At 32.3% G+C, this 12,659-nt stretch overlaps 2 protein-coding genes across 3 annotated transcripts in view; one reads left to right on the top strand and one right to left on the bottom strand.

Moving 5' to 3' along the window:
- LOC107451879 (bromodomain-containing protein 8) overlaps window positions 1-2,945 on the bottom strand; it is a 67,747-nt gene extending 64,802 nt beyond the window's left edge. The window contains exons 1-2 of one of the 2 annotated variants that reach the window (XM_043050110.2): window positions 2,706-2,945; window positions 50-128 (exon numbers count right to left, since the gene is read on the bottom strand). In XM_043050110.2, coding sequence (XP_042906044.1) covers window positions 50-128; window positions 2,706-2,778 — 152 coding nt within the window. In that variant the 5' untranslated portion in view covers window positions 2,779-2,945. The remainder of the gene's footprint in view (window positions 1-49; window positions 129-2,705) is intronic. The other variant, XM_043050109.2, reaches the window with a different exon arrangement.
- A 203-nt stretch (window positions 2,946-3,148) lies between these two features.
- Window positions 3,149-6,021, top strand: LOC107451966 (cullin-1). The gene has a single exon (XM_043050111.2). It carries the CDS (start codon window positions 3,386-3,388, stop codon window positions 5,594-5,596), a length of 2,211 nt encoding a protein of 736 aa, XP_042906045.1. The 5' UTR covers window positions 3,149-3,385; the 3' UTR covers window positions 5,597-6,021.
- Window positions 6,022-12,659: the final 6,638 nt, after the last annotated feature.

Genomic DNA, 12,659 nt, shown 5'->3' with positions numbered 1-12,659 from the left:
AAAAAGTTTTATTAAAAATAAATAAAAGGAAAATAAAATGTAAACATACCAATTCCTATCACTCCTTTGAACTGAAGATGCAAGAAATAAAAGTTCACCAGTATCCCAGTGGTCAATGAATTCACCAACTAGAAAAGAAAAAAAAAATCTTCATAACTGTCTGATGTCTTTATAATGAAGATATAAAATAGACATTTTATGATATGAATGTAATATTTAAAAACAAGACATTGATAATCAGCCACATTGGTTCTGTTATGGAAGTGTCCTTGTAATTTTGAGGAGAAAAAAGACATAGATTACAAAAAACTTTTTTTTTAGTTTGAAAAAAATTACATTCTTATCTACTTACTTCTCTCAGACATAGTATTAAAATAAAGCTTTCAAACATTAGAATATACTTGTTTCCCAAATTCCTTTTCCTTATCAATACATCTTTGCGGCAACTACTATCGTCAAAATATGTAGTGGTTTGAAAAAATTATAAATGTGATTAATAATATTTGGGGACAATTTATGTAGCAGTATTTACACCAAAAACTTACTGGCAATGCCTTAATAGAAACTTTAAAAAAAAAATCTTAAACAGAGTTTAACTTGAAGGGTTCAATTTATAGATACCCCAGGGCAAAAATATATAGATATATATTTATATATGTACATTTTGCAAGTTTAAAATAAACTTCTCTAGCACCTTGGGAATTGTAGTTGGCGTGTAGTTTGGTACCGACAAGGAAGCATCCCCCCAAAATTCATACAAGGTTTAAGCTGAGTCTAAAAATTCATTAGCAAAAAAGCTAAAATCTGAAAAAAAGTTTTAGCAAAATGCTAAAATGCCATTAGGCTTATAAAATTACTTTATATCAAACAAGTACTGTAAGTTATCTGACAAAGAATAGCTTAATGTACAAGAATATCAAAAAGAATACCTATAACAAAAAAAAAACACATTTATTATTTATCAAAATCTTGTGGTTAGTTTATTTTTCTTTTCTTCTCGGTGAAACTCATATATTCTAGCCATTTTTGTTGATCGCTATGGTTCATCTCGTTTGATCACGTTTTTTTCGTGAACGCTAGCGTCATGGTTCTTCTTGCGAAAGATATTTAGATTTTTTCTCCTTGTTTGATCAAGTTTTTTTCATGGATGTTAGCGTCATGGTTTTTCGCAGAAGCTTTTTTTAAATGGAATTTAGTAAAATCCTTTAGCAAAAATGCTTTGTTGAATTTTAGCATTTTTGAGGGGTCTTTTTGCATTTTGCGAAAAAAGCTAACGTAGCGGAAACCCTGAATTCATATAATATCCTTGAAAATATTAGAAATCATTGTTTTAATTACTTTTTATATAAAAAAAAAAACATTTACAAAATATTTTATTTCTTTAATTTGAATATTCCATTCTTTTTTCAAACAATTTCTAATCAAAATTCTTTTTGGAAGAAAATGCCACTCATTAAAAAAACATAATCTATAAGGTGATACACAGGTGATAGGGGTACCAGGAGCTGAGCTCTAAAAAAGCTGAGCTAATTTTAAAACAAAAAGTGAAGAGATTGAGAATTGGGAGTTAACTCTCTGCTTAAGATGTTACTGCTTGGAATAGTAAAAAGCCCTAATTTGAAATCAGTCTTTTCAGAACATCAGCAGTTCTTATAGTTTCTGGATGATGAATAATTCAAGATATTTTGGCATGGCAGGTTGTATATTAGTAGTCTTACATTTTTTTGCAGGGCAGCCTGAGAACTCACTAGATGTTCGTCAGCATAAGACAAGTAAATTTCTATCTTTAGAGCAGAGGTATCATGATTGAGGTCGAGCACAGCAAGATGATTAGCTGGAGCAATGTAATAGAGCATGGCGAAAACTCTGACATCAGTAACATTACAGTTGACTCCTCTGCTTAAGTATCGGAATCCAGTAACTTCTCGATGAAAAAATCCCCTTACTTTATTCAAATGAATTAAAAACATCAAGAATAGTCATCAGTTGCTGGTACATAAGTGCAGATTTGCGGTTGCTTATCTTCATCATAATGCACTTAAAAGGCTTGAAATTTCTTTTCAAGACAGCAAGCACTGATCTTCACTAAGGAAAGTGGCAACTCCCTTAGTTCTAAATCTGAATCTTAAATTTTCTGTTGTTTTCGGAGCTAGACTTAAATTTCCACAACCACTGGCTTGATATGTATTGGCTTGTCTGGAATTAGTTTCAGCCTTAGAAATAGCTGAATAATCATTACTGGACCTAAGTAGGTCCTTTTCCTAATTAGGGAGATTTCCATATCCTGATCTGGTGCAGAATAATCGCCAAGTCTTGGCAACTTCAGACCAGCGGCCTGTGAGAAACTAAAAAAACATCACAGAAAGGGACCAACTTGAATTGTATAACTCGTAGCCACCCCCGGGCAAACATCTACATGTTACTTTCTAAAAAATTTGCAAGTTTAAAATCCATTTGGCACCTTGGCGATTGTAGTTAGCGCAACAGATCAGGACACGGAAATATCCCCGAAAAAAGGTAAGCTTTGATAAAAATAAATTTTAAAAAATGCAAGCGCTTATAAGTTTCAATGATCACAACATAACTTATTAAGTTATGCGGACTCATCAATCTCCACTAAAAACTTTTATTTAACTATAAAATAAAATTTAATCGCAAACAGAAAAAGAAGTAGCTACACATTTTCTACAAATAAAAATTAATACCATCTTCGCCATCGACTTCCAATCTTGAAAAGTAGTCATTAGCTTTACTTGTCGAGCTATCTGCTAAAGACATAGTAATATACTAAGAAAATTTAAAGATTTTTTTCTTATTAATTTGTTTTAAAAATAATACTTAATTTCCCATTAAAATGTCCTTTTTGTTTACATTTTAAAATATTGAAAACATGAAAACAATTTTTTTTTTTTTACTTCTTTTCATTTCAATGGAGATCTGTTGCCAGAACCTTCTATTAATCTAAGTAAATATAAAAAAAAAAAATTTCCTTTTCAATAACTTTTTCATAGATTAAAGTTTTATTGCTAGTAAAAGAGTTTTAATCTTTATTTAAAAAAAGACTGCAAGACAATATATTCCAAATTAAAGGGTGAATTTTGTTTTGAATTTTAAGTAGGAAATGAATCTGCTATGACGTTTTAACCGTACCCACCCTTTCACGATTGTTATTGTACTTTTCTGAAGACGTAAGTGTCAAGCTGTTAGAAAGTAAATAATTGGTTGTATTTTTAAATTTCTACTTAAATATATTCTTCAGTTCGAAACTTCAAGTCCATTTACTTTCTTCCATATCATCATGATTAACTTAACACTTTGTTTTAATTCACGAATTCATTGACCCGATTCTATGATTCATTCAGAAGCGTCTATTTAAAGTTTAATAATGTGTGCTAGAACTGAAAATTCCTTGGATGATATGTGGGCAGACTTGAAATCTGGTATCGAACAAATTTATGCTAATGATATTTCAAAATCTGATTATTTACGACTATATACTTTAGTGTATGATTTCTGCACAAGTGCTACTTACGGATGTGCCCCATCCAACAACAATCAACTGCATAAGAAATTGACTAATTTTTTCCGCACTTATCTCCGATCTGTGTATGAGAAATGTGACGACTTTATTGACGAACCACTGCTGACGCACTATATGCAATTATGGCAAGACTATCGTTTCTCAAGCAAAGTTTTAAGTGGTGTCTGTGCTTATCTCAATAGACATTGGGTACGCCGTGAGAGAGAAAAGAGTCGAATCGAAGTGTTAGAGGTATATCATTTAGCTCTGGTTTCTTGGAGAGACTATCTGTTGGATCCGTTAAAAAGACGAATGTCTAGTGCTGTACTTAAACTCATTGAAAAGGAAAGAAATGGGGAAACTGTCAATACCAGGCTCATCAGTATTGCTTTAAACTCCTATATTGAAATGGGAATTAATTGCTCCGATCCATACTCTGAGCATCCTAGTTTATACTTGTATAAAGAGGCATTTGAAACAGCTTTCCTCGCTGAAACGGAAATTTTTTATGTTACTGAAAGTGCATCCATTGTTAGAAAGAATCCTGTCTCTGAGTTCATGAAAAAAATCGAAATCTGGTTTCTCGAAGAACAGCGGAGAGCACAGTTATATTTGCACGAGTCCACACTCGAAGCCCTCGTCCGCATTCTCGAGAATATTGTGATATCTAAATACATGGAAACTTTTCATTCTGAATTTCAAACACTGTTATCTTATAATAAAATAGATGACCTTAAGCGTATGTACCAACTTCTTTATAGGGTTTTAGGGGGACTCGATCAATTAAAGGTTCAATTTCAAGAATATGTTACACAGCAAGGACTCGAGGCCATCGAGAAATATAACGATTCGAACGATCCTAAAACATATATTAATTCTATTCTCGAAATACACCAAAGGTTCAATTCGATTGTCATCACTGCTTTTGAAAGTGAGGCTGGATTTGCCACTGCTTTGGATAAGGCTTGTGAGAGATTCATTAACAAAAATTCGGTTACGGAGAGCAGTGGATCATCTAGTAAATCAGCTGAACTTTTAGCAAAATACTGTGACTTATTATTGAAAAAGAAACCCCGTGATGCTGAAGAGATGGAGATTGTGGATAATTTGAACCAGGCTATGACTATATTTAAATACATTGAAGAAAAAGATATATTTCAGAGTTTTTATAGTAAAATGTTGGCTAAAAGACTCGTTCAGCAAATGAGTGTCTCTGGTAATGACGATGCCGAGACTATTATGATTGCAAAGCTACGGGAGGCGTGTGGATTCGAATATACCGCTAAATTGCAGCGAATGTTTCAAGATGTTTGTGTGAGCAGAGATTTGAATGAAAACTTTAAAAATTCTGGCCCACCCCTTGATGTTGACTTCAGCATTAATGTTATCAGTTCATCTTCATGGCCTTTTCATCAAACTCTCACTTTTTCACTTCCCCAGGAGCTCGAGCAAAGTGTTCAGCAGTTTACAAATTTTTACTGTACACGTTATAGTGGAAGGAAACTAACCTGGCTGCACGGCATGTCTCGAGGAGAATTAGTTTCTAAATGTTTTGATAAACCTTACACATTTCAGACTTCAACCTTTCAAATGGCCGTTCTGCTTCAGTTTAATTCTTCAGATTCTCTATCTGTTTCTCAGCTTGAAGAAAGCACAGGAATACGTTCAGACATTCTGCTGCAAGTACTACAGGCTCTCGTAAAGCTGAAATTGCTAAAAATTGAGGAAGGTAACACTGTAAACACGAGTTCTCAAGTTTCTCTGTCGCTTTCGTATCGAAACAAAAAACTCAAAGTGAACATCAACGTTCCGATAAAGTCTGAAACTAAATCAGAGCAAGAAACTGTTCACAGGCATGTTGAAGAGGACAGGAAGCTCTTGATTCAAGCTGCTATCGTCCGGATAGCGAAAATTCGAAAGGTCGTCAAACACCACATTCTGTTGTCGGAGGTCCTCAATCAGTTGTCCCAAAGATTTAATCCTAAAATTCCTGTTATAAAAAAATGCATTGATATATTGATTGAAAAAGAGTATTTGAAAAGAGTTGAAAAAGATTCCTATTGCTACGTAGCATAAATTTATTTCTGTTTGTTATGTAATTCAAAAGCTGTGTAAAAATGTATCTATAGCATATTGTGATTCATAACATCTATGTCTTTACAATCTGGTTGGTTATTCATGTCATGGAATGCTTTTATTTAAATGATCAGTGTGCAATGTTTATTCTTTGCGTGAATGACGCTCTTATATAAATTTTGTTTACTAACTGACATCTGTTCATTATAAATTAAAGTATCACATCGATCCTATTTATTTTCTACGATGTAAAATAGAAAAAAGTTGCTAGATTAATTTTTCCTTTATTCTGTATAAAGAATTGTTTGTCTTGAATCTTTTCATTTCATTATAAAATGGAATTGGGCATTTTCAAAATTATATTCCAGTTCTTGTACAGCTGATGACTTATATTAAGAAATAAAAATATATTAGTTTATAAATTATATGCTGTTTTTTATGTTATTTTTATAAATATTCTAGTTTTTCAGAATTATGGATTTCAAAGAATCTGGTTTATGTATATATATATATATATACTTTTCTATTCAGCTAATGAGAAATTTCCTTATGAGAAATTAGCTTAATGAGAAATTTCCCAAGAGTGACACTTCAGCTTGGTGATATACCAATAACAAGCAGGTATGATGTCCATATTGGCTGCCATTTAATTAACTCTATTTTCCTTTTTAATTTATTTTGTTATAAATAAATACCAGCTCTTGAAATTTCAGTTCTAAACGTACCGACTGGGCAAACATTTTGACTTGCCTCTATTTTCATGAAAAACACAAAGAGTTTTAAAAATATCAGATGTGTTCCCACCCTTATAATTCTTTATTAATGACCTTTTCAGCACTAAAATGTNAACTCGATATATAAGTTAATTTATTAATAAAAATTAGTAATTAATATGATTGCCTTGCTACTTTTAGTAAAGTTAAAAAAAAAAATCCTTTACTAATTGACAATGTTTTTTAATAGAACGTGTATAGCCCATATAAAGAAATTATTGCCTTTTTAGAATAATAATGCCCTTTTTTAAACTTCTGCACCCTGCCCTTTTTTCTGCCTAGAATGAGCTCTGCTTTTCTATTCAGCTAATGAGAAATTTCCAAGAGTGACACTTCAGCTTGGTGATATACCAATAACAAGCAGGTATGATATCCATATTGGCTGCCATTTAATTGACTCTATTTTCCTTTTTAATTTATTTTGTTATAAATAAATTTCAGTTCTAAAGGTACCGACTGGGCAAACATTTTGACTTGCCTCTATTTTCATGAAAAACACAAAGAGTTTTAAAAATATCAGATGTGTTCCCACCCTTATAATTCTTTATTAATGACCTTTTCAGCACTAAAATGTCTACAGGGTCTAACTCTGTTAAGGATACTTATTAAAATATATAGCAAATCATTAAGTGGTTCAGCCTATTGTGACATCTTGATATAGATAACGCAAACTCCAGAGAAAGCACGTTGGTGTGAGTTAAAACACTACATTTTATGAGACACTCCACAGACGTTACTAGTCGTTTATATTTGGGTTTTTTTCATTTACATCTGTTTGGGATGAACCTGTGGCTAGAGAGAGGGTTTGCATATATTATTAAATGTAATAGTAAAAGTTTACTTTTGTCATTTTGTATATTATTTGAAAGTTTAAATAACTTCCATGCTAATGTTTGTTTTCAGATTGTCTGAGATCACATGCCATCGTACTTATTTGCTTCGTGTCTTCCTCATCAATAAAGTAATTTTCCTGTGAGTTTGATTTGCATACAATTATGCAATGTAAACCTTGCACTCTCTTGATCCTACTCTATTTTCATGATTTTGGATCAAGAATGTTGCAAGTCAGAAAATTTAAGTGAAATAGGTGTGTTGCAAAACTTACTTGCTTACCCTTAAGTATTCGTTCGCAGAAGGCGAGATATTATAATATTTTAATGTGATACTATAATTAATGCAAGAACATAAAGCAAATATGCTACATTTTCTATGAAGATGTAGCATTTTGCAAATAGTTTTGACAACTTTTGCAAATTCTAAATATAAGAGATAAATTAGAAATTGCATCTTGGTATAAAGCTAGCTCTTGTAGGGGAGAGTTGGATAAAACGGGATACGCCGCCTAGAGACCAAACTATTGCAGCTATCTAGCGGACGACGACAGAAACTTGTTATTTGGCTGTGATTATATCATTTTCAGTGCGTCCCGTCTCGAGATCACTAGTTGATAGAAAGTTGTAGGTCTCAGAGCTTTTTTACTCCCATTTTCTACATTTATGTGCTTTGTTTTTCTGATTGTACTGCGTATGTAAATGGGGTTACAATTCCGGTGAGTATTACATTTGATGAGGCATTTATTAACGAGTATTCTCATGTCTAGTCAATCTAATTTTTCTTTCACGTTTAGGCAGCAGCCATGTTTGTTTTGAAAAGTGTTTGAGTTTGGCAAAACGGGACACTTATGAGTTGGATAAAACGGGATCGAGTTTTTTTATGTCCCGTTTTATCCACCTACTAATTTGTTGGCCTAAAACTTCTACTATAATATTATTACTATATTGAAAGAAAGGTAAAAAAGGCTCGTACAAATACATTGACCCCTGAATTGGCAGCAGTGAAAAAGTTGGACAGATATGAGACAGTATTCAATTCTGAACAAGAAAAAATGCATGAGCATCTATTGGCTCTAGAAGAGAGATTATTTGGTATAACTCTAATGGACATACGAATGCCAGCATTTGAATTAGCTGAGAGAAACAATATTAAGCATAATTTTAACACAGGAAAAAAAATGGCTGGAAAGTGTTGGTTGTAATCATTTCTTGGCAGACATAAAGAACTTAGCCTCCGAAATCCAGAACCCACGAGTATGGTCCGAGTAAAGGGGTTTAATCGCACTGCAGTTAAGCAGTTTTTTGAATTCTCTATTAAGTAAACATAAGATTACTCCAAATGATATTTATAATGTTGATGAAACAGGAATTCTAACAGTGCCAAACAACCTTCAAAAGTGTTGTCTACGAGGCAGAAAGCAAGTGGGTAGCTTGTCTTCAGCCGAATGAGGAGTTTTGGTTACTGTTGAAACATTCATCAGTGCAGCTGGGGTATTCGTCCCTCCTATTTTTGTATTTTGTGAAGGAAAACCCAAGACTCATGGATGATACTTTCCCAGGATCGTTTGAAATGCAGTACAAGACCGGCTGGATCACTAAAACCTTCATTGTTTGGTTTCAAAAGTTCGTAGAATTTTCCAACCCTAGGCATAAGAAACCAGTGCTGTTGCTGCTTGATGGACAAATCAACAGTCACACCAAAAGTTTGGAACTTGTAAATTTGGCAAGAGAAAATAATGTAATCATCTTAACCTTTCCCCCACATACAACTCATCGCCTTCAGCCCCTGGATGTCAGTTTCATGGTTCCACTGAGCACGTATTATGAACAAGAAGTTCGAAAATGGCTGTTCAACCATGCAGGTAAGTGCGTTACAATTTACGAGATTACAAAACTGTTCAACACAGTCTACTCACGAGCAGCCGTTGCAGAAACTATCATTAAAAGGTTTAGCAAAACTGGTATAAGTTAAGTCCTTACACTCTTAACGTCTTCCCAGATTTGCATTGCCTGTCATCACTGATCTAACAACAAGAACCTCCAGCCAGGCGTTGGACACCAGACTGATGTGTGCAGTTTTAGGATTATTACTCTCTTGTTATCGACCTAAGCTACCCTTTTCCATCCTTCCAAAGTGTGTTCTACCTGTACCTCAAGTAAAAGGACCGCTCCCAGAAAAAATGACCGATAAGAGAAAGAAGAAAACTAGTAATAACATCATCTCCATATAAAAGTGAATTACAAATGGAAGAAAAAGAAAGAGTGATTAAACTACAAGAATGAACAAAGAGAATTGAAGAAAGGACTGCTAAGAAATCCCTTTTAAGGCCGTTCGCTCGCTCGATCGGGAGAAAAGCAACTCCCATGTTATTCTATGGACAGTTCAGCCTTACATAAAATCGTCAATTTTCAAGATAATAACATTCTGTTTTTTTGGAAACGAAAGAAAATAAAAATATCTTAATTAATGTGGAGGAAATTAAATAAAAAAAATTTTTTACTATTTTTTAAATTCAAAAAACTTAATCCAACTTCAAACAATTTTTATCCATAGTAGTTTTTCTCTCATCGAATTTTTTAATCTCTGGAAATTAAGATTATATTCTTATCTTTCATTTAAAAAAAAAAAAAAAAACCGAAATATTTTGAAATTTGACGAAGAAAAATTGCGCCGAAACATCACGAAATTTGAACTTTAAATCTAAGCTATCTGAGTTATTGTGCTGCCACCTACAACGAAGGCGTCTATTTACCTAATTATGCGAAGTGAAAAAAAAGCAACCCCTTAGTCCCCTCGGAAAGAACTGGTAATTGATTGGTTTAAGGAATGGCGGTTCATTCGAAAGAAAGTAGCCAAAATTTAGCCTCTTCTTACTGGTGGAATAAGTAATTTTCCTTACTTGTAGAAATTTCTTAATGTTTTGCGAATTTTATTTTGGAAAAAGCTTTACGTCTTTGATCTTTCCTTCGATTCTTAAAGTTCAGGAGTGAAAGATAAGAATTAATATTACGGGTATGCAATGAAATCTGGTATTATGCAAATAGAAAGACACTATACTTTATTATTATTATTATTATTATTTAGTCAGCAGTTAGAAACCCCTCTCCGAGCCTCGATATCGAACTAGGCAGCGCGTCCGTCTCATAATCAACCCCCTTCCCCTGAATGAATGATTCTGTATTTCTTTCATTAAAATATAGAAATCTACAAATCGGAAAATTTGCAAAAGTTTTTAATAAATTATTTTTGAGTTATCGGTAAAAAAAAATTTCACAAATTTAAAAAAAATTTACTGTGAAATTTTCTGATTTACTCTCAATAAATTTTATTTAAATAGAGTTTACAAAATATACATTTGCTCATACATTAAAAACAGGAATTCAGAGGAAAAGTCATATGAAGCTTTATTTGCAATAAATTGATTCTGCGATTTTTACAACTTTCAGGTTATAAGCAAAATACAATTTTTTTTTATTTCAACAAATAGTAAACATTATTTTCTTCTGAAAAGTAAAAATATGTACTGTTATTAATTTTTTTATTATTCGCAATTTTTATAGCAAAACGGCAGTCTCAGAAAAAATACTCATTTTCTAATGGGAAATTGTGCTGATTATTTAATGGAAAAATCCAATTTCGATAGAATGAGATATTACATTATTTGATAATTCTAAATTAAACTTTTTGAAACTAGATACATGAATTTATATTCAGAAAATAACACATGATTTACCCCTTCAATAAATAATACATTTTCTTATAAATAATGCATTCAATAAATAATACATTTGTTACCGGGGTAAAGTATAAAACACCAGCATTCCATGACATTGCATGGAATGTCAGGTGTTTTTTTTTTTTTTTTTTTTTTTTTTTTTTTTTTTTTTCCAAGTACGAAATATAAGAATTATTACATACTTTCCCTAGACACTATATGTAATAGCTATGCATTCCATAGAATGACAAATGATATTTAGGCAAAGTAAGAAAAAAGATCCTGATAAGGCTATTCTGTAAATCACGCGCATTCCTCAATAATTTAAATGTTATTCGTAAAAAAAAAATGAGAGTGCCATTAAATAAATGTATTCAAGATGCGTAGAGAAAATGAAAGTTAGATAAAACAAAATTTATGCCTTGAAGAATCCATGTCATATGAAGGGAAACAAAAATTTTCATATACAAATGAAGAAATTAAAATTAATCTACTTGCTCTGATATGGTAAGCTTCGAAGACGTTTGAATTACATTTCATTACATTCGAAACGAATCATACACATATTTTATACTTTGAGGTTTTTCATTACATTGAATGCTTAGACAATGTGAAAAATAAGAGTCCTTTCAGGCACTGACTAGTTTAGGCATAACAAAGCCTTGACATTCCGCAGAATGTTGACTTTCAAACTTTGCCGGTAACATATATATCAAAATGGAAGAGCCGTGGTTGTTTAGGGGATAGAGTGCTCTCCTCCAAATGAGGTGATTCGATTTCGAATCCAAGTGATAGTTGGTCATACGAAATCCGCCCACGGCTCACACCGAGCGCAATGCTAACAAAAATTATCCTCAGTGTCAGACGGATCATAGATCCGTCAAGACTATCCGTGGTAGGTTTTCGTGATTTTCATGTCCACTTAACGCAAAGACGTGTTAGTTCTTTCAAAACGTTCTCCACGAAGGCAAATTTTCTCCCAATACTTGATTGAAGAGTTACTTTGTCTTCTGGATTGTGTTCAAAAATACAAGGCTACGGAGTTGGTAGTCATAAACTGGAAATTGGGTTGGCTATTCAACGACAATTATTAAAAAAAAAAAGAAGTAAAAGAAGGGAGAAAATTAAAAACAAAATGGAAATATTGGAAACCGGTAAGAAAATCATTTCTTATCTTTAATCCATAAATCTTACTATATATAAAATTCTAATGATGGTGTCGCAGTTTTCCATTGTTGTCGGTGCATTTTTATTGGCCAGAAAATCACGTGGTGTGATCCAGTTTTTCCTCATTCGTCTCCTTATTGTTTTGGTTGTAGTCAGCATAAAATTAATAAAAGTCATGCTTTTCTTTAAATATTTTTGAATCCCTAACTTAAAGTTATTTTCCTGTACTGCTATTATTACGCTTTTAATTCAAGAGTTTAAAACTAAGAGAATTGCTGTTTTCTTATTAGTATTATAATGTAAATCTGCCTTACATTTTAAGATAAAGTTATTTAGAAAGGTGGTCTAACAATTATTATTTTTGAGCAAATAACATTAATATACTGTTATAAATTACAGTTAAAGAGATCTGTTAAATGATTTAGAACTTAACGATCAGCTACATGCACAATGAGATGCAGGCAACAACAAAAAAGTTGTTAATCTATCCTTCCGTTTGGTAAGCGAAAATATTAAATTAAGTATGTGAACTCATCAAATTTGTTTCAACAATATAACGTTATAACAATATAAA

This window comes from Parasteatoda tepidariorum, chromosome 2, assembly GCF_043381705.1.
Source record: "Parasteatoda tepidariorum isolate YZ-2023 chromosome 2, CAS_Ptep_4.0, whole genome shotgun sequence".
Taxonomy (NCBI): domain Eukaryota; kingdom Metazoa; phylum Arthropoda; class Arachnida; order Araneae; family Theridiidae; genus Parasteatoda; species Parasteatoda tepidariorum.
This window is presented reverse-complemented; position numbering and strand designations above follow the sequence as displayed.